This window comes from Trichogramma pretiosum, unplaced genomic scaffold (assembly GCF_000599845.2).
Source record: "Trichogramma pretiosum strain Unisexual culture from Peru unplaced genomic scaffold, Tpre_2.0 scaffold80, whole genome shotgun sequence".
Classification (NCBI taxonomy): Eukaryota; Metazoa; Arthropoda; class Insecta; order Hymenoptera; family Trichogrammatidae; genus Trichogramma; species Trichogramma pretiosum.
Genome location: NW_019641650.1, coordinates 590373 through 610573, shown reverse-complemented (window position 1 = coordinate 610573; position 20201 = coordinate 590373). Strand labels below are relative to the sequence as shown.

General features: G+C 33.9%; 4 protein-coding genes and 1 long non-coding RNA gene across 6 annotated transcripts; 3 read left to right on the top strand and 2 right to left on the bottom strand.

Moving 5' to 3' along the window:
• The first annotated feature begins 38 nt into the window (after nucleotides 1-38).
• On the top strand, nucleotides 39-1151 carry LOC106649818. Its single transcript, XM_014367453.2, has 2 exons — nucleotides 39-269; nucleotides 361-1151. Exon 2 carries the CDS (start codon nucleotides 383-385, stop codon nucleotides 926-928), a length of 546 nt encoding a protein of 181 aa, XP_014222939.1. The 5' UTR covers nucleotides 39-269; nucleotides 361-382; the 3' UTR covers nucleotides 929-1151.
• Nucleotides 1152-1353: 202 nt separating this feature from the next.
• LOC106649814 (syntaxin-17) lies at nucleotides 1354-2814 on the bottom strand. Of its 2 annotated transcripts, XM_014367447.2 has the most exons (6): nucleotides 2679-2814; nucleotides 2462-2609; nucleotides 2179-2374; nucleotides 1885-2099; nucleotides 1600-1816; nucleotides 1354-1535 (listed from the first exon to the last, which is right to left on the bottom strand). In XM_014367447.2, exons 2-6 carry the CDS (start codon nucleotides 2594-2596, stop codon nucleotides 1408-1410), a joined length of 891 nt encoding a protein of 296 aa, XP_014222933.1. In that variant the 5' UTR covers nucleotides 2597-2609; nucleotides 2679-2814; the 3' UTR covers nucleotides 1354-1407. The 2 variants fall into 2 exon arrangements, with proteins under 2 accessions (XP_014222933.1, XP_014222932.1); XM_014367446.2 differs by having other exon boundaries at nucleotides 2462-2813.
• A 75-nt stretch (nucleotides 2815-2889) lies between these two features.
• On the top strand, nucleotides 2890-5028 carry LOC106649807 (60S ribosomal protein L9-like). The gene is made up of 4 exons (XM_014367436.2): nucleotides 2890-2979; nucleotides 3560-3707; nucleotides 4328-4655; nucleotides 4882-5028. Exons 1-4 carry the CDS (start codon nucleotides 2921-2923, stop codon nucleotides 4986-4988), a joined length of 642 nt encoding a protein of 213 aa, XP_014222922.2. The 5' UTR covers nucleotides 2890-2920; the 3' UTR covers nucleotides 4989-5028.
• Nucleotides 5029-10099: 5071 nt separating this feature from the next.
• Nucleotides 10100-11512, top strand: LOC106648304. The gene is made up of 4 exons (XR_001339269.1): nucleotides 10100-10182; nucleotides 10256-10539; nucleotides 10889-10991; nucleotides 11298-11512. It is a non-coding gene; the product is annotated as an uncharacterized LOC106648304 (long non-coding RNA).
• Nucleotides 11513-12150: 638 nt separating this feature from the next.
• On the bottom strand, nucleotides 12151-17692 carry LOC106648128. Its single transcript, XM_023459920.1, has 5 exons — nucleotides 17663-17692; nucleotides 16486-16695; nucleotides 16160-16360; nucleotides 12250-13925; nucleotides 12151-12193 (listed from the first exon to the last, which is right to left on the bottom strand). The coding sequence occupies exons 1-5, from the start codon at nucleotides 17690-17692 to the stop codon at nucleotides 12151-12153; spliced, it is 2160 nt and encodes a 719-aa protein (XP_023315688.1).
• Between the last annotated feature and the right edge of the window lie 2509 nt (nucleotides 17693-20201).

Here is a 20201-nt window from a genome sequence, read left to right as displayed (position 1 = left end):
GAATTTGAAGAGAGCGCTTTATCCCCTAAATCGTACATAGTGCATACACAAATTCGCCGCTGTGCATTCACACTAGTAATGCGAGAAATGTCAAATTAGATACTATTGTCTGCATTGTTTAGTTTATACTCTGTCACTTAGATCTACTGGGACTCAATCACAGTTCTTGCGCTTGTGCAATAATTTTACTCATCGCCGGTGCCGAAATTCAAAGTTTGCACATCAGATAGTTCGTGATTGTTTAATTTAAAAACTTTTGTTCAATTAAGGTTAGTTTTTTTATTTTTTAAATAATGAAAGAAATAACTTTTTGCTAAAAAAGAAGTGCAGTTTATATCAATGAATTTACTATTTTTACAGGAGTTTCAATACAATCCTAACAATGACAAATTACAAAGAACAGTATAAAGAGTTAAAAAAACAGCTCAAGTATTTGTTGTATGAAAATGAATCATTTCAAGAAGCTTTGAGATCAACGCAAAGACAGCTTTTGAAAGTCAATAGGGATAAAAATTTTTTGTTAGATCGAATATTAAATTTTGAACAAGTTTATATGTCTATGAGTGAAAGTAATAATGACACTGATTCATCGGAAGAAGAAAGTGCAGAAATAAGAAACTTGAAAAGGAAAAAACCAGACTATCCAGAAACCAATTCTTCCCCTTATTATGCTGTAGAACAAAATAAAGTTATGGCTTCATGCAAAAGGAAAAAAACTGTGAACAAATTAATCAAACAAGAAGTATTTTCACCAGAAGTCAACAATGCACATCCTGGATCGTCTATATCTGATGGACATATGACACCAGAAGAAGTTGAAAAGCATTTAGAATCTCGCCGCAGTTACCTAGAACTGGTGCCTGAAAAAGCTCCACCAACAGTTCCCATTGATATGTTCAGTAATGACATCTCGCCAGGAAAATTATAATGCAGAACTACTTTAGGCAACTCAAAAAAACTCTAGTTCAAATATTTTTAATAACAGCATCTTCTTTGATAATTTGTATTCAAGTGCAACAAAACTCATATAAGATGCATCAGTGTTGATGAGAGACAATATTTTTTAAGTGTAAATATGTTATGTGTAAGTCTTGCATCTATAAATAGAATATATAATGATCGTGAAAATGATTAAAAACAATTTAGTATAACCACAAATAGATTTAATTTTAAGTAAAATAACTTTAAAAATAAGATTATTTTTTAAAGATCACAACTAAAAATTTTTTTATTTATACTATCAATAGTGTTAAAATGAGAAAAAAATTTATGTACAAATTTTAATTTTGTACTTAGAAAGATAAATATATTGATAATATAATTGTATTATACATTTTTTTAACAAGACCCCTATTATTAAACTTAAAAAATTTTACAAGATTCATTATTTTTCACATTATCACTTTGTCATGAGTTTTTTTTATCTTGGTGATTGTTGTGCCCTTGTAAATTTTCAGATTCTTTTGGTGCTTCAATTTGCTTTAATTCTGGTAAAAGTAAACATTTTTTCTTCAACAATGTTCCTCCTGTAAAACCTGCAATTTATTTTTATATTATTTTAAATTGATACAAGTATCATTTTTTATTTATAAGACATACCAAGTAACCCTCCACCAATTGCCGCTAATCCACCTAATTTCAAACCAACTGCTAGACCTACAGGTCCACCCAAACAAGTACCCAAAAGAGCTCCGGCAATAGGATATCCAACTAATTTATATTTGGCAGCTTGCTGTAAGTTTTTGTTTCCTTCTTTTATATTGATTTGACTTTCTTCAACAAAGTCCTCAATTTTGTCAACCGATTCAGCTTGTTCCTGATGTGATAACATTTTTATTGAATATTGATACCATCAAATAAAAAATTTTAGTTATTCATACTTACATGAACAAGCTTATTAAAATCTAAAAACAAATGTTGCAATTCTTGCAAATCATTTTGCAAGGAAGTCCATGCACGAAGACATGCTTCTTGTTGATCAAGATCTTCTTGCTCAGCTTGAATTTGCAAAAATTGATTGTCTAATGAAGAATTTTCATGTGTCGGAGTTTCTTCTTTTAAAGAATTTTTGTCAGTAGAAGATAGATCTATTTGAAATTCTATTGTAAAAAAATTTGGATAAATGAATATTAATTCAAAATACATGCATTATATATTCCAAGAATTTCAAGGTTTTACCTAGATATTCATTGATAGCATTTAAAGTACTAGTTCGTGCCTTAATTGTCAATTTATCAAATGTTGGTATATCATTGTCAATTACTTGTCCTCGCAGTGTATCCATTTCATATAATAATTGTTTTAACTGTTTAACAACCCTTGATGCATTAATTTGCTCCGTATAAACTTTGTCCCAGTCACGAACATTTTGATACTAAAGTAGGAAAGCCATATGAAATTTATACTTCCATTTTAGTTGAAGTTAATCGAATTTTTAATTAATTTAGAACAAAGAACATACTTTTATGATGTTGTTTTTGTGTCTTTTGAGGAGATCAGTGTGATGAGGAATTGCTACATCATTGAATTTGTTAATTGGTATTTCTAAGCGCTTAATGGGCTGTTTGGTCACAACTTCCTTTATAGGAGACGACATTTTTTCTCAAACCCTGAATTATTTATTTTTCAAGGAAATTAGTAAAACTAAAAGACATTTTTGCGAAAACGTCATGAAGTACCATGAATGGTGCTAAAATGTTATGTAATGACCAATAACCAATACTTCAGTGACTTTTGTTGACCTGTTTATATTTAATAAGCTCAGATATAAATGAAGATAAACAAAAAATAAACTGAAATCAGCTGCTAATGTAAACACATACAAAGGTCTGCTGCGCAACAAATATATGACGAGCGAGAACTGTCAATTTATTGTCTGAACTGTATTACCGTCAGCAGATATCAACACAGGGAAGAGGGGATGAGTGTATATGGATCTGCTCTGAGTTCCTTTCCTTTTCAGCTTGCACGTGTTAGCAGGTGAGATTTTTTGTTTTCAAAGTTAAAAGTGACAAAAATAAATAGTGCGTGAAAATATAAAATAATTTCATTCTTCTAGTGTATTTAATAGTACCCTTAGTTTATTTTTTAAACCCTAGTATAAATCTGATTTCTTAGTAGCTTATAAAATACGTGTGCTTTACTACGCCGACTAACCTCTTTTGTAAATGTGCATTTTCTAAAAATTTGTATGATACTTATTTATTTTTTGAAGTTGTATTATCACACTTCAAAATTTATTTTTGCTTTGCATAAACCTTCAGTTTTTATATTGTATATTATCAGTAACATATTTTGTTGTCAATCTTGGGCATACTAATACTTGTATTCATTTTCAATTTCATCCAATAACAATTGATTTAATTGATGAATATTAATAAAAATATAGTTATTTTTAAAGTTATATGCACTAAGAATAATTTAATTTACAATGGTTTCTTTTATTATAAGATAATATTTTTATTTATCATTTAAATATACAATTTACTTTTTCATATTGAATGTTTCTATATGATTAGTGGTTTCCAGTGTTATATAAACAAAAAATTATTTATTACAGAACTGCAAGGATGAAGACTATAAACACTTATCAGACTGTGAAAATCCCAGCGGGTTTGACAGTTTCTGTCAAATCCAGAATGGTCACAGTTAAAGGACCACGAGGTGTTTTGAAGAGATGTTTTAAGCATCTAGCTCTTGACATCCGCGTAAGTTATAATTAATAACTTTGTCAATTTTACTTTGCTTAAAGAAAATAATAAAAGTAAATGACCCACATTTGGAACATTGTTCATAATTTGATATGTGTTAATCAAATGGGCTCAAAAAAGTATTCCATATTACGGCATGTTAAAAAACGCTATGTCCATATTATGAAACAAAATACTTTCAAAAAATTAGTATTGACATTTAATTTACACATTCCATATTATGGGACACTTCATTATAGAACACTGAACCAAAGAAACAAATCGTTCTATAAATATGGACACAGGATCAGTTTCAAACATGTATAAAACAATATTTTGATAATCTTCAAACATAAGTAATAGAAATTTACCATCAGAAGGACGATCTACTTTGATTAAAACACATATGAAGGTTTTTAAAAACTTCATTTATATGTGGTTCGCTTACAAAGTCAAAACACTTAAAAGTAGTGTTCCAAACATGGGTTGTTAACCTTAATTCTTATGATGATAACGTGGATTCCCCTTCATTTAATTATAAATGATTAATTCGTTTCTGATATAAAAAACTTAAATTTTCATTGCAGTTTGTCAAGTTTTATACAATTTTAACATGTTTATCATAAATGACATTACAGATGGTGAACCCAAGACTTCTTCGAGTAGAGAAGTGGTTTGGAACCAAAAAGGAGCTGGCTGCTGTAAGAACAGTCTGCTCACACATAGAAAATATGCTCAAAGGAGTTACTAAAGGATACCAATACAAAATGAGATCTGTATATGCCCATTTCCCCATCAACTGCGTTTGCACTAACGAAGGCTCCACCATTGAAATCAGAAATTTCTTGGGTGAGAAATTCATTCGCAGAGTCGAAATGGCTCCAGGAGTCACAGTAACAAATTCAAAAGCTCAAAAAGATGAACTGATCTTGGAAGGAAACTCTCTGGAAGATGTTTCTAGATCAGGTGAGTTATAATTGATAAAAAAATTCTTAGTTAAAAAATAGACTTTCTTACTTCATACAATATTTTTTATTTCTATGTCTTAAATTTACATGTTAGATTATCAATTCTTAAACAACAATCTCACGAAATGAAAATTTATATGATTTCATCAAAGTCAATATTATCTTTTATTTATTGTTTTTAATATTTTTTGAAAATATATAATTTTTTAATCTGATTTTTTCAGCCGCTCTTATTCAACAATCAACATCTGTGAAAAACAAGGATATCAGAAAGTTCTTGGATGGACTTTATGTATCAGAAAAAACCACTGTTGTGCAAGATGAAGAATAAATTGCTTCGTTTCGTTAATAAAAATTTATTCATAAAAAAAGTTATAAATTGATTATTTATTATTTTATATCAATTCAGAAATCATAATAGAGATACGTTTAGTATAGTTGTTCAGTATATTATTTTTTAATTATGTTGTAATTAATGTGAGTCGCATCTTCTGCGATTTTTTTTTTAAATTATTAAGTAGCGAGGTAAAAGTTCCGATTTAAAAAGAGCTATGCAATAACAATTTTATACCAATAGTTTAAACAGATCTTCATTTTATCGAAGTAATTGTAATGATTCGTGCTCAGCTTCATGCGTATCAGTCCAAAACTCGTTCAGAACTATATGCGCGCAGGTGAAAATTCTTCGATATGCTTCTCTAATTTCACTGCGGTATTTCCGAATGAACGTTTTTTTTTGGCCAATGGAAAATTCGCACGCGGCCGGATACGAGCCAATTCTTTCTCCCTCTTCCTTGTCGGAAAGGTTTTGGCGAAATTCCATGCCGTGAAAAAATAGTATAAAGCTCCTGCCACCGCCACCGCGCCGATATCTTACCGAGCCAAGCGTCGAATGCCGCATGCCGAACGAGCTAGGTAACGAGAGAACAGCGTCTCGATGCTTTCTCTCTCTCTCTCTCTCTCTCTGGCTCGTGAGCTTTTTGTCTTTTTTGCTTTACCTGTTGTAGATCCGCACTCGAGCGTGTGTATCTTTGCTTTCTCTCTTGTGTAAAAAAAAAGGTAAGATCGGAAGGGTAAAAAAAGCGTAAAAAGACCAAAAGATTGGATTTTCACGCAAGCCGCATGTAAGGATTTATCCGATTTTTTGGCAAGCTGCTTTGTGATCGTGCAGCTGCAGCAGCGCAGGGCCCAAGACTTTTGCCGTGCATGTACTTTTGATTACTTTTCCGATTGAGCGGCGTCGACGGCAGTCGCGCACGGCCGCAGCTCGATCATTATTTGATGAAAAAAGCTCCCGAAATTCCGTTACATCTCGAAACTCTCCACTTCTTGGCCGAACCGCTGATTAATCGACATTTTTGCCTCTCTCGGGGGGTTGAGCCGTCGTGTCGTGACAGAGCAGTGTGTCTCTCGTCGCGTCGAGATCGGCTCGATCGACTCTTCCACCTATATACATAATACGTGCCCGGCCAACATCAAAGCGAAGCTCGCGGTGCGCAGAGCTACTACTCAATTTCATTAACGAAGCAGCCTGCTTTTTTTATTTTTATTTTTATTTTTATTTTTATTTTTTTTTCATTTGCTCCTTCTCTCTCCCTTCTGTCTCAAAGTAATCCAATACGTGGAGCCACGCGGCTTCAAATTAAAAAGTACATGCAGCACGCGGGTACGGCCGCCTGTGCGGTGCAGCAGTGCCGCCGCGGCTACCCCCTCGTATAAGCTCCGCATGTGCCATGCTCGGCCGCATGAATCACGTTCACGGAATGGGCGAAATTGATTAATGGCCAGGGCAACATCTTCACCATCGTGGCGCACTGTCGCGAACGACGGTGAGAGAGAAAAAAGTCGCCACACATTGAGTTTCGTGTTCGATCAACATAGTAATTTCCGGCTTATTGGTATAAATGTGAGTGTTAAATGCGAGAGCAAAAGTTATTCTTGCAAGAAAAGCGAAATTGCAATATTTCCTCATGCTCAAAAATAATAATGGCCTGTTAAACCAAAAATTATTAATTAAAATGTTTTTGTGCAATAGTATAACAAAAATAACTATTAAACGCTTCATTCATCATATGTTGGCTAGTATCTGAAGATTTTTTGTTACAATCATATTACAAATAGTAAGCGCATTTCAAATGATCTAAAAATAACAGTTTAATTGTGACAAAAGAATTCGATTAGTTTTCGATTATTTAAATGCGATAATATCAGTTCAATACTTCACCACTAGATGACGAGTACCTTTATCTGTAAATTTGCAAGTGGTAAAGTACAAATATTTGCATGAGTAGAAGCACGGTTCCAGTACTCTTTAATGTATCACAAACAGTTTTTGATTATTTTAAAAAGTATATCATAATCGTTTATTTTTTCATATCCCCATGAATATTTGTATAAAAGAAAGTGTTGAATTGGGATGAAAATGTTTGCAAGTCGCGAGGCGCCTACAAGAGCTGATAATCGCGAGCGAAAGCAAAGCAGAACTTGCAGCAGCAGCAGCAGGTTGTATACACACGAGAAGGAAGCGAGCTTGTACGAGTATTATACAGTCGCGCGTCGGGCATCGAAAATGAAAAATGGAATGTTGGCTGTTCGCAAAGTCCGAGAGCTGCTGCAGAAGCTCATGGCGCGTATAGACGCGCTACCCAGCTCTCGTCGTCGTTTTTGCAAGTCTTTTGCAGTTCATATCTCGCTCTCTCTCTCTCTCTTTCTCGGCGAGTATTGAATATTCAAAAGTTTCCTCGCCATGCGCTAGCTGCCCCCTCGTACACTGCTATACAGTGCGCGCGGATTCGGGGGGTTGAAAGTTTTTCGTCCGTGTTTAGCGCGCAGCACGTGCAGCAGAGAGCTTGCGTAGATATATATAGAAGAACATGTATGCAGGAAAGGATAGCTATACGTGTATTATAGGAACGCACAGAGGATGTATAATAATAGCGCACGACGGAGAAGGAAGTTTCTTTGCTCGGCTGCTGCTGCTGCTGCTGTTGCTACTGGAAAGATCGCGCGCAGAGAAGACGTTCTTTTTGCTGCCTGCGAATGCCGAATATCGCGCGGCACGTGGATATATATATGCGCGAAAGGATCGCCGAGCTCCACTCGGCTCCAGATACGTTGCGCTGCACTTTTTTTTCATCTTTTCATGATATCTCGCTCGACTCTGTGTGTGCACTCTGTATATTCGGGAGGATATAGCTCGCTCCGTCGCAAGCTGCATCGCGCGAAATCTGCATGGCTGCTTTTACACATACAAAATTACGCACATCCGGGAACGGGGATTCGAGCTAGTTGAGGTCCTTTCTTTCTTATCGCGCGAAAGTTGAGAGCGAATCAATGCGAGGCTTCGACAGCCAACGCGGCAATTCTCTCCCTGCCTGTATAGCTATGTATGCCATATGAACAAATACGCGCGATTCTCAGTGAAAGCTCGCGAAAGCTCGAGAACGAGCTGCTGCTGGAGGTCCTGTATGCACAGTGCGGGACTACTTGTCGAGCAGCGACGAAACTTTTTCGACTTCGCGCTGACTCGTGTACGTGTGTCTGTGTGTGTACATGCGTAAATATTTCTTCGCAATTTCTTCGAGCCGGCGAGCTCGAGTTTATCGCATCTCACGCCCAGCTGCGTGCACCGCCGAGCATCGCCACCGCCGCGTTTCTGAGACTTTTTTCTCTCGCTCTGTGAGGCGCCCGGGCCGTGTCGCTCTATATACGTATACACGTAAAACTGTATTATACATATATATCTAAGCTAGTTCCGCGACTATTTGCTCGAAGCTGACGACGCTGAAATTTTCTCGTATATACCCGTCCATCAAACAGCCTTCGGGACGCTATTCGCACAGCATCCGAACGAGGTAGAGAAAGAGAAAAGATAAAAGCAGCGAGAACATGTCAACATTTTGCTACATTGCAGCGGCAACAGCAGCAGGCCAGCAACGAGAGGCAACTTGCTGTGACAAACTCTGATTTCGCTGGATATATTTATACGCGGCCTGTATTGACGCTGCAATTCTACTAGCAGCTTCTGCTCGTTCACGTCTCGTTGAGGCTCGCCCTCGGGGCACAACTTTTCCGTATCTTTACATTCTTTTATGCGAATTAATATCAAAATTGCTTCCGAGTCGAAAGTATTGAGGGATTCATGACCACCCTTATGAAAAAAATCTGCAAAATATGCTGCAAAAAAAATCTGCAGAAAAATCTGCAGAAAAGTCTGCAGAATTTTCTGCAACATTTTCGCGCCCACAATCTGCTGGAATTGCTGGGCCAAAGAACGTGGTAACACGCTCATTCTACAGAATTTTCTGCAGAGCAAGGTGGAAAATCTGTTGGAAAAAACGCTCGCGACTCTCGTTCTGCAGATTTTTCTACAGAAGGAAGTTTATGAGTCTACAAAGTACGTACAGTTCTGCAGAATTTTCTACAGAAGGAAGTTTATGAGTCTACAAAGTACGTACATTTCTGCAGAATTTTCTACAGAAGGAAGTTTATGAGTCTACAAAGTACGTAAATTTCTACAGAATTTTCTGCAGAGCAAGGTGGAAAATCTGCGGGAAAAATGCTCGCGACTCTCGTTCTGCAGATTTTTCTACAGAAGGAAGTTTATGAGTCTACAAAGTACGTACATTTCTGCAGAATTTTCTACAGAAGGAAGTTTATGAGTCTACAAAGTACGTAAATTTCTACAGAATTTTCTGCAGAGCAAGGTGGAAAATCTGTGGAAAAAACGCTCGCGACTCTCGTTCTGCAGATTTTTCTACAGAAGGAAGTTTATGAGTCTACAAAGTACGTACATTTCTGCAGAATTTTCTGCAGAGCAAGGTGGAAAATCTGCGGGAAAAGGGCTTGCGACTCTCGTTCTGCAGATTTTTCTACAGAAGGAAGTTTATGAGTCTACAAAGTACGTACATTTCTGCAGAATTTTCTACAGAAGGAAGTTTATAAGTCTGCAAAATCAAGTAAATTTCTACCGAATTTTCTGCAGAGCAAGGTAGAAAATCTGTTGGAAAAAACGCTCGTGACTCTCGTTCTGCAGAATTTTCTACAGAAGGAAGTTTATGAGTCTACAAAGTAACACAATTTTTTGCTTAATGTGTATTTTAAATCTGCGTGATAATGCCGGATTCTCTTAAGGTAGAACAGAACAAGCAAGCGTTTCGTTTAACATTGTTATTGCTCATTGTACCTTTTTTTATAAAATATAAGTTTTTTACGTATGTATAGAATGATTGACTTGTGTCGATATTCTCGAGTTAATTCACCGCCTCATAAAAAAAGGACGTGCGAGTCGCGTGAGTTCGTAACCCGCGATGTGCATTCTAAGGCTTACTCTACATCAGCCGTTCAGACCGAGGCAAGCGTCGAGTCAGTCTATAACCACTGTGCTAGTTGGCGCGCGCTCATTGTGGTACGCCGTTAAAACTTGCATTGTTATTTGTTGTGCTCGTTCATACTGTGCAGTTGGTATCTCGCTACTGATGTTGGTTAAGTCTGCTGCACATGTTAATTATTTTATAGCAGTGCAGGTGAGTATGGTGTATCCGTTTGTATTAAAATCTTATATTGTTGACTGATGCACTTTTGCTGTGTGAGTATCAGAGCTGCAAGAGGTTCTCTGAACTAACGAAGATTCCAAGTCTCGTGCAGTGGTGCAGGTCTCGGTATCTTCAATGTCGTCCATGGAACTTAAGAAACGTCGTCGAGCTAAGATAAATGAAGAATGACACGTACTTTACAAGTTTGAATATTAATAAATAGTATACTCATATCCTGAGGGCTAGTTGGCTATGCAAAACCCAAAAGAATTTTTTAAAGCTGATTTTCTGAGCCGGTTTGATATAGTGTCATTTAGTCGCTTGGACTTGGAGATGCTGAGAAATCTGGTAAGAACTTAGACTTTATCATTCATTCTAATAATAAAAATCAATAAAAATAGATATATGAGTGATTTTGAATAATTAGCGGAAAACCAAAATTTTTATCATAAATCACTAATTTGTAACTAATATCATATAAAATTTGTATGATTAATATAGTATATCATGTGAGGGCATTAATCAATGCATATGAATGGTAACTAACAAGAGTATTATCCACTTAACTTTCATTTTGTTTATATTTTTAGATAATCATTGTTACATTTTAAAACTGCTACTCACACAATTTTTTTTCTTCAATACTATTGCCTACTTTCAAATTATTGTTTTATTACATGAGTATGATGTTTCACAGATGGATTAAAATGGAAAAAGATCACTCTTTATTGAATTTGATCTTTTGGATTGCTATTACGTGGCTTTACAGTCACCCTGACTAAGAAATGCTTTGAAATCAGGTGAGAATTTTAATATTCATTATTAAAAGTAAATTTATGATTAATCTTTGATTGATTTTTTGTAATATGTACTACTAATTCTTCAGTAACACCTCACTCAATCCATTTAATCATTAGTATAAACGTTTACTGATGAATTAAAAATTTTAAAAGCTGGAGCTTACAAATAATAATTTTTTCATATTCATTGTAATTGTACTCTTTGTAAAAATCAAAAAGGTTTAAATTTGTCTTTGCAATAGCACGATTCACAGTAAAAGCGTTTTATTAGTTTAGGCCAATAATAACAAACAATCTTTTTTTCAGAATCTGTTGCTGCAATCAACAACTCCATTGATTCACCGACCAAGAAATACATAATTAGATATAATTTGTTTATATGTAATTTTTATATATATAATATAAAATAATTTATATATGTATGGAAAAACATATATATGAAAACTTCATCGTATGTGGAGTTATGTGAGCGAAATGCGCTTCAAAATATTCTTGTAGTATTAAAACAGCATCAAAGCTTTTTTTTCGATTATTTTTCATTTCCTAGAAAGTTGAATATATTTTCTAACAACAGCTTGTTGACTATTGGAGTACATTAAATTCAACCAACGATAGCGCACCACGTGCAAATAGATTATGACAAACCTAAAAAAAAGTATAGATAGATGTACTAAACATAAAAAGTAGTCTATGAGGTTTAAATTTAGCGAAGCAAAATTCACCTGATTTCTTATGATAAATTTTTAAGTATTTTTAATCAGTTTCCATTGTATTTATTAAAGGTACTATTATTACTTTATTATCCTTGTAAGGAACTGCTGCACATTTTTTAGATAGCGACGACACTTCACAGCAAATCAATTTCGATTTTGGCATAACTATTGTAGATATTAAACTAGAATCTGCAAAGGGGGTTTGAAATAAAGTCTCATTGAGAATTTTCATTTCTTCACCCAAAATCAAACATTTTTCCTCTGATTCTTTTACTACAGTAACCTGAATAATTTCAGTCATGCAGATTATTCTACCATCATTTAATAGCGCAATGTTATTAATTCTTTTTTTTAACCGCATATACGTTGAGGTATGATATAGGGTTTTTTTATAAACAAATCTATTGTACGACTTATAAGAACAGTACACTGGGCCAGTTATTCTTTCAATTATCACTTTTTGGATTACTGTTAATTTTTGGATTTTTTCTTTACCGAAAATTTTGAGATTCTCTGCATATTCAATACAGCTTTTTACTTCACACTCTTTCATCAATTTTATGAAGAGATTTCGTACATCTTCGTTATCTCTTGGCTCGCTAAATATGTGGCTGTTATTTTTTATGTATCTTAATCGGTAACTCATCTTACAAATTTGTTCAGGAATGTACTGAGTCCCATGAAATAATTTTGTCAAAATTCCGTTAAAATTTTCATACATAAAAGCAGACCAGCTCCATAACGCTCCATACATTTTAACAAATTGAGGGATGTGAGTTAAAAGATGAACATTAAATCTCATGAAACTAATTTTTTCATACAAAGGCTGTAAGTCTTCAACAAATTTCATTAAAGCTTTAGAAGCTTTTTCAAACTCAATGTCAGAAATAGTATTTTTGGAAAATATGGCCATGCTAAAAATGAACAACTCCCAGTGTCGTAGGTACTTTGGGGGTAAATATTCCTTGAGACATGAATGAGATGTATATATTATAAAAGTTTTCCACTCACTCGCCTTGTAATCATTGTTAATTGCTTGAGGAGTTCTCGTTATCTCTCTTGGTGGTTTGAACTCCAACAACTTCTTGGAGAATTCGTTCTTTTTTTTTCCTATATAAAATGGTTCATTTTTATTTTCTGTGTTAAACCATTCTTCTGTGAGAAATTTACCAACGCCCAAAAGACATGAGTGCATGTATTCAGGGGGACATGCCTGTATTAAATTGAAATTAGGTATAAGACTTATCAAAGATGGCCCTTTTACGCCTTTAACAGAATCAATCTTTCGGTCTTTTAATTTTTCGGTTTCTTGCAAATGCTGCAAGTAATTTTGCTTCGTTCGTGGGTCACTGTTGCAAAATGGGTACACACGTGCATTATTTTCAAGTCTATCACCTTTTTGTAAGCAATAGGTACAACCATATTCGCCATTGAATTGCTTCATATTCATTACCGCTGATCTGGCTGGAGAGTCGGATGAAAAAAAGAGCGTATGAACTTTTACATGAATTTTTTTTTTATCATACGTGATAGTTTCAAATCCATCATTGTATAATTTTATCAGTTCATCCACAAAAGGTTTTAGGTATAAATTGAATGATGGTTTTTTATCTCCATACCACAGCCCACATAAAAATAGATTATTTTTCCTCAATTTGTACGGTAATTCATTTACTCCCACAATAATCGGCCACATGCTTTTTTTCGATGACCGGCAAAAGTGTACGCCATCCGTATTCCACTGAATAGAAATATCATCATCGGCTATGACATTTTTATTTCTTAATTTTTTGTATACTGAGCCATTCACTATATCACTTTCTTCACATTCTTTACGAAGATTTTTATATAGTCTAGAGCTAAACATTTCTTCTAGTTGGTCTTTCAATGGTATGTATACAAAAAAATCGCCCCCTTTTATTAATTCTACTTTATTGTATTGCTTAAGGCAATTGGTGCACTCGGCAACTGAGAGATTTCCAAAATCAATGATATTCGTGCATGTTTGGCAGATGAAAATTCGCTGCAATATTGGATTGGGAATATTTTTAAGGAACCTGTATTTTGACTTGTGCAATTTGTATGGCAAATGGCAATCTACAAGATGTAGCATATTTTCTAATGCTACATCTGGTAAATTATGCCTTAAAGCTGTTGCCAAAACAAGCAATTCACTTTCTTTTTTATTCACCAAACACCCATTGTAAATTATATCTTCATCCTAAATGAAAAATATATTTATATATTTATTATAGAAAATATAGCGGGACTTCGGTATCACTTTAAGATGATGCCTTGGCCACAATTTTTACCATCCGAGCACGGAAAATGTATATTTTCGTAATTTTTTTTCCAGGCTGATTTTCCGAAAACGCCTCTGTGGAGCCCTCCGTATTGTGAACAACTGCGACAAAGTTCAGCCAATTTCATCGGATAGTTTTCCCGGAAAACAGGATCAAAATTTTTTATCCTGCAAACAGTAATCAAAATTTTCGATCCTGTTTTCCGGAAAAACTACCCGATGAAATTGGCTGAAAGTTGGTATAGTTATTCACATCGTCGATACGGAGGGCTCCACAGAGCCGTTTTTGGAAAATTGGTCTAGTATAAAAGTTATTTACACTTATAATGCTCGTTCGGTCAAAATCGGGACTTCTGCATCACCTTAATGACGCAATCTAAAGTTGGATTAATTTTTTTTTATTTGAATCAGTTATTCAATCGTCACTCTAGCGCAAAACCCACACAAGTAAACTCGAGTGAAGGAACCAGAATCAATAATAACAGAATTCAATAATAACAGAACTCAATAATGAAGTCTGTTTGTCTGCCGATCACCAAAAATTGAGGGAAATAGAGCTTTGGTAGTGCCGATGAACATATTACAATATTGGCATAATCGATAGATACAAACATATTTATTTTTGGACTTTAATGCTATTTTTTATAATTTAGGGGTTTTGAGGTCATGAATATGATTTTGGTTAACAAATTTGGAATTCCTCATCAAATTTTACATAATTAATCATGTTTCAACAATTTTTTCACATTCACCATTGGGAAGCAGAATAAAATTTGAAAAATCAAATTCCGATTTTGATCCAAGAGAGAGAGGGACAGTAGACACTAGAAAGGCTAGACTTTTATTTTGAATATTTTTTATTCGAAACAAATTGAAAACTGATAAACTTATTAACCCCATTAAAAAAAATCTTGTTTACAATCGTACTTTCTCACTCTCTAGTGTATATCTATTTCAAATAATATCGAAATGTCAGTGCCATTTGCATCTAAATGCTGCTTAAGAACAGAAGAATTACTATTAATGAAAAGGGACTTTTTCAACGCTATGGAGTGGTCAATTACTCATTTTGAAAAAGAAAACTACGGTAAATCGGTACGAAAGGCTGATGTCTGGGACTTCAAGCTAATTTTTAAGGAAGCAGCAATGTGGATTCGAAGGAAACATAATTTATTAGATAAAAAATATTTGAATGGTTATATTATAGAACTTTAATTCTATATATTGATGCATTAGTTTGCCAATATAAAATTTATAATAGTTATAAATCTGTTTGCAGGTAAAAATATGCGATTATTGTTTGTAAAAACTCGAAAACAATACGTCGCTGCGTTTACTAGCCGCTCCGAAGTGGCGAACTTAACGAATGAAGAGAAGGATTTTTTAAAAAAGTTTGTAGAATTTTACAGAAAATTAGAAACTAACATATACATTATGAATTTAACATCAACAATTAAACTCAATAACTACTAAACTCAAAAGCAAATAAAAAATCGTTCTAAAGTAAGATGAAATTTGATCTTTTTATTATATAATTAGTCAAATGAACGATTATTCTAATTAAATACGAGAACCTCTGAGAAATTTGAATTGTGTATGTAGCACAAGCAAACATAATATAGTCTCACTCTCAATCAGAGGTAATTAAAAAATCCAGTCTTCACTAGATGAACAATAGTCTGCCCACGCAGCAGCATTTTTCATAAACAAATAATATTTTGAAGCATGCAGTACTGAATTAGTACTGAAAACTGTAGTCATTTCCTTGAATTTTCCATCATCTTGAGTTCATCACTGTTTTATTTTCACCAGTGGTAACATGACCTGTTACCTGTTGCAGAAGTAGCGCTCACAAGTCGAATATATTGTACTCCCAAAATAAAACAATAATAATTTAGTATAACTTATTAAAATTAAAAATATTAATTGTGTATTCACTAGTCAACCTGGAATCTGTACTTGATGGATTTGATTTGGGTTAATTGTTTGATTAGCTAATAACCTTATAATAGGATTGTTATTGTTATTGGATTGTTATTGTTGAGCTGGCTATTGTTGAAAATAAAATAATTATGAAGTAATCTTTAGATGAAGACATTTTTTTTTTTAATATGTACTTGTTTTTATCCACTTGATGGTAAAATATGTTGTACTTTATTTGATGATTGAATGAGACCTATTTGATGAGCTTGGGCAAAAGTTAAAGTTTTTGTAGGACTACCCATACTTATATTTGACGCAGTGTTTAAAACAAAATCAATAGTTTGACCAGCAGCTTCATCAGGAGTTGCAATTAAAAGTTGTTGATAACTCTGGGCTGGAGTATTGGAAATTATCATCTTTGTGGTATAAACCTGAGAAGATGGATTTATGTATTAAAGAAATATTCTGCAATGAATTAGAAAATGTACAATAAACTTATATTTTTGTTTTAATGAAGATTTTTTTTACTAGCTATTGATTGCGTTGATTTTGCTACAGTAGTTCCAAATGTTTCAGCCAGTAAAACAACATTTCCATCTGGTGTTTGACCAGGCATAATTGTTTGAGTCAGAGTTTGCAATTGATCTTTAGGAATTGACACAGAGGAAGAGTGTGATATTTTCAAAAAGTATCGTTGTCCACCAACTGCAGACTGAATAATCAGCATTGCTTGTGTTTGAGTTGCTGGTGCAATGTTTTGTATAGTCTGCAATCATAAAGAATTATATCAGCAGAACCGTTTTGAATATTAATAATACTTTACAAAAGATATAAATAAAACTCACAGATATGGTAGTGACTGGAGCAATTTTATGCAGTGTTTTTCAGGTACCAAACTAAGAGCTCCAATTGGATCAGCAGTAATAATAAATTTGGGTTGAAGACTTGATGTTGTGGGATGTTTGTAACTAATCTGACTTGAAAACTTGTGTTTGATCATCGGATCATCATTGTATGTTAAATACACAGGGATGAATTTCTATTTAAATCACATATTTTTATATCTGCCCCTGCAATAAAATGAACATTTATTTATTTGGACATTTAACAAATACTCATTTGAATCACTTACATTTGAAAAAACTTGTTTGAATCATTAGTAGCTATGTTGTGATTTTTCTTGCGCCCTGGATGGATGATACATTTATTCTTATGCAATTTTTTTCAGCTCAGAATTATTACAGTGCATCAAAAAGAATTAGTAAAAAATTTACATATATATACTCACCTAAGCTTCAATGCAATAATACAGCACCACAGTAGCAGCAACAGTAATAGTAACAGCAACAGCAACATCAACCACAACAAATACTATGAGTCTTTGCTATTCGCTAGTCCAAAAAACCTCTTGCATATCTGGTACCAGCGAATCAAAGAGAATTAGTAAAAAAGTAATTATAAATGCACATGATACTTGCATATACTTACCTGAGATGCAATGCAGCAATGCAGTGACACAGTAATAGCCCAAAGTCGAAGAATATAATAAACCAAAATTTCACAAGTCTCAATGAAAGGTCGGTGTTAGGCTCTGCACGCGTAAAATGTTGAGTTGTCTGCTAGCGCCTCGTACGAAACGTACACACGCGTGAAGGCCTGTGCGCGCGTAATTATGTATAGACTATGCCTCGGAAGAGAAGAGGCATGTCGCTACTGCTCTCTACGATACTTACCAGACGGAGCACAAAACTTTCTTTGATCATGTTACTAGTGAGAAATTCAAAGTATAAGATACACGTACGTAAGTTCATAACTATCGAATTAAACAAATTTAATTATCCAAAAAAAATTCTAGAATAAAAAAGGCAGGTTTTTCACTCGAGTTTACTTGTGTGGGTTTTGCGCTAGAGGGACGATTGAATAACTGATTCAGATAAAAAAAATTAATCCAACTTATTATCACGTCATTAACAATAATTTTTTTATCCTTTTCTATCAGGCTCTTTTAATACTACCTTAAATTGTAAAACGTTAACGAAGATACCGAAGCCAGATTACAATTATTTTTTCCTAAGAAATTGTTTCAAGATTTTTTTGTTTCTCTACTGTTAAGTTACGTAAATTTCTAAATTACAAAATTAATGCATCCACATAGTTTTCAAGCCACGCATTCAGTAAAAGAATCTCAAATAAATGTCTTGGGAAAAAATCATTTTCGCCTGGCTTTGGTCTTAAAATAAACATTCACTTGCATCATCAGATGATAATTCAATATCAGTATCGCTATGAGATTTTGTGTCATCATCCTCATCTTCATCATTGTCAGTATCATTGTAATTAATAAACTCGTTATCATCGTCTTGATGATCATCAAAGATGCCATTTTCATTGTTATCGTTATTATTGTCATCATTAATATCATCATCACCATCGCTAATGTAACTTTCAAATAAATGATGATTTTCATTATCATTCTCATTATTTTCATCATCTGAATTATTCGCTTCAGGCAATAATTCGATAAGAATTGGTTCGCAATGTTCATGACTTGAATTCACTTGTATCAATGCATTAGGGGTAGTAACATAGTCTCTTTCACCATTATCGACTGCACAATTTTTACTAATTTCACTAGTACCTTCCTCATTATTTTCAAGATTATTTTGTGATTTAATCGCATTATACTCGTCCTACAATAAACGAAATATCTTTCAAAAGATAGCGTTTATTTAAGTTAAATTTAAGAACAAAGATAATTGATAATTTTTCAAGTTTTCATTTAAAATGTACTTGAAAAATAATTATGCAGATTTTTTATTCGTTATTTTATTGTTGGTCACAGAATTTTACGATGCTTATGCGTGAGAAAGGGGGTGATAAGAATAGATAACTGTATAGTTTAAAAGTGAGATCATCGAAAAATGGCGAATTGGACGCTATTTATTGACAACATTGTAAGTGCGATTAAAAATCTATAATGCGATATGATACTTGAAAAATTCAATTATATTGGTGCAATACTTGAAGCATTTCGTGCGTTAGCTTCGTATTAATGAATTATTTTTTTCTCACTGTGGTTGTATATGTATGTACACTTATATTCATTAAAAAGGGCATGTATATATATTTTTTAAAACTGCGTAGAACAACAAGTACATGCCAATCAACTGACATTATCGGTTTCAAGTCGGTTCATTTACTATGACCTACCTCAAGCTTTTGTCTTTTTATTCTGGATCTTATTGTTGATGGTGGAATTCCTAGGCTTGGATTTAAATCATAAAGTTTGTAAGGACCTCTTTTTCTTTTGTTCGAGATATTCATTGTTTAATAAAACTTCGATACATTCAAATCTAGAAGTGTTAGTGCACTAGAGTAAACAGTGCAATGTGAGACGAAGCTAATTGTCTGAATTGGTTCGTGAGCTTCGTAACGATTAACCCTTCATATACTATTATTTTATTATGAATCTCTTCAACGAATCAAATTAAGTACTTACCTTTACTATTTGCCTGTTGCCAACGTCTAACGGGTGTAGTGTGCCCCAAAGCCGCCAATGTGCTCTGTCAAGCCATGCCGAACTTCTACACCAACTTCTCCAATGACGCCGATTATTATCCGAGAAAGATGTTGCTACGTGATCGGAAATAGATTTCGGATCATTATAGAACATCGAATTTTTTTTTTAAATTATTTAGGATTGTAAGAAAATATTTTACTTGGAGATGCTTCAATTCTCGCCGATGATCGCCGTCGTAAATGCCGCAATGCCGACGATGTTGACTGCGAAAACGATCCAAACTGCGCGTTCTCCAAGGTCACCTTGATTGATGATGATGAGAGATCGATGAAAAAATATTTTACTCAGTGTGTCAATGCCCCAATACCGACGATCTTGACTGCCAAACGATCCGAGCTGGTACAACGCGTTCTCTAAGATCACCGATTATCACTCCTGAACGATGATGCTGCAATATGATTGAAAACAATTATTGATTATCGTGAAAGAATTGCGATTTTTCGATCGCGTTATCAAGGTTAATAAAAAATAAAGTGTACTCGCTTTAACTTCGATTTGAATTATGCCGCTTACAATACGAATTGAATGTTGCTAATGAATGTACAGTCACAGTTGCATTATAATGCTGTACATTCGTATTGTAATAAGCGGCATAATTCAAATCGAAGTTAAAGCGAGTACACTTTATTTTTTATTAACCTTGATAACGCGATCGAAAAATCGCAATTCTTTCACGATAATCAATAATTGTT

Bases quoted from the DNA above. Each gene is read 5' to 3' on its own strand.
- LOC106649818 (XM_014367453.2), top strand. From the start codon at position 383: ATGACAAATTACAAAGAACAGTATAAAGAGTTAAAAAAACAGCTCAAG.
- LOC106649814 (XM_014367447.2), bottom strand. From the start codon at position 2,596: ATGTCGTCTCCTATAAAGGAAGTTGTGACCAAACAGCCCATTAAGCGC. The intron at 2,375-2,461 runs GTATGTTCTTTG...TTCCTACTTTAG, and splicing joins ACAAAAACAACATCATAAAA to TATCAAAATGTTCGTGACTG. The intron at 1,536-1,599 runs GTATGTCTTATA...AATAAATTGCAG, and splicing joins AATTGGTGGAGGGTTACTTG to GTTTTACAGGAGGAACATTG.
- LOC106649807 (XM_014367436.2), top strand. From the start codon at position 2,921: ATGAGTGTATATGGATCTGCTCTGAGTTCCTTTCCTTTTCAGCTTGCA. The intron at 3,708-4,327 runs GTAAGTTATAAT...ATGACATTACAG, and splicing joins ATCTAGCTCTTGACATCCGC to ATGGTGAACCCAAGACTTCT. The intron at 4,656-4,881 runs GTGAGTTATAAT...TGATTTTTTCAG, and splicing joins GGAAGATGTTTCTAGATCAG to CCGCTCTTATTCAACAATCA.
- LOC106648128 (XM_023459920.1), bottom strand. From the start codon at position 17,692: ATGATCAAAGAAAGTTTTGTGCTCCGTCTG. The intron at 16,696-17,662 runs GTAAGTATCGTA...TTATGATTGCAG, and splicing joins AAAGTTTTGTGCTCCGTCTG to ACTATACAAAACATTGCACC. The intron at 13,926-16,159 runs GTACAACATATT...TTTTTCATTTAG, and splicing joins TCATTCAATCATCAAATAAA to GATGAAGATATAATTTACAA.